Here is a 268-nt window from a genome sequence, read left to right as displayed (position 1 = left end):
CCCTTCAGGTCCAGCCGGTCGCGCGAGCGCCGGATGTCCTGGTACGAGCTGCCCATGGCCGGCGGGTGCGGGCGGATGTGGCCCGAGTAGGTGCGGCCCAAGGTGGCCGAGCGGCCCATGGTGGCGGCGCGGCCCACGATGGCCCGGCGGTCGAGCGATCCATTGAGTCGGGGCGAGGCGGTGACGCCCACGCTGGTGGGCACGGGCCCGTACGGGGCATACACATTAGTCATGGCGGCCGGCCTCGTCTGGCGGCGCTTCTGCGAGA

At 73.1% G+C, this 268-nt stretch overlaps 1 protein-coding gene across 1 annotated transcript in view; it reads right to left on the bottom strand.

Annotated features, from left to right (window-relative positions):
* The window catches only part of LOC119591719 (agrin-like), an 85,301-nt gene extending 85,068 nt beyond the window's left edge, over positions 1 to 233 (bottom strand). Inside the window, exon 1 of the mRNA XM_037940467.1 lies at positions 46 to 233. Coding sequence (XP_037796395.1) covers positions 46 to 233 — 188 coding nt within the window. The remainder of the gene's footprint in view (positions 1 to 45) is intronic.
* Between the last annotated feature and the right edge of the window lie 35 nt (positions 234 to 268).

This window comes from Penaeus monodon, chromosome 29 (assembly GCF_015228065.2).
Source record: "Penaeus monodon isolate SGIC_2016 chromosome 29, NSTDA_Pmon_1, whole genome shotgun sequence".
NCBI lineage: Eukaryota > Metazoa > Arthropoda > Malacostraca > Decapoda > Penaeidae > Penaeus > Penaeus monodon.
This window is presented reverse-complemented; position numbering and strand designations above follow the sequence as displayed.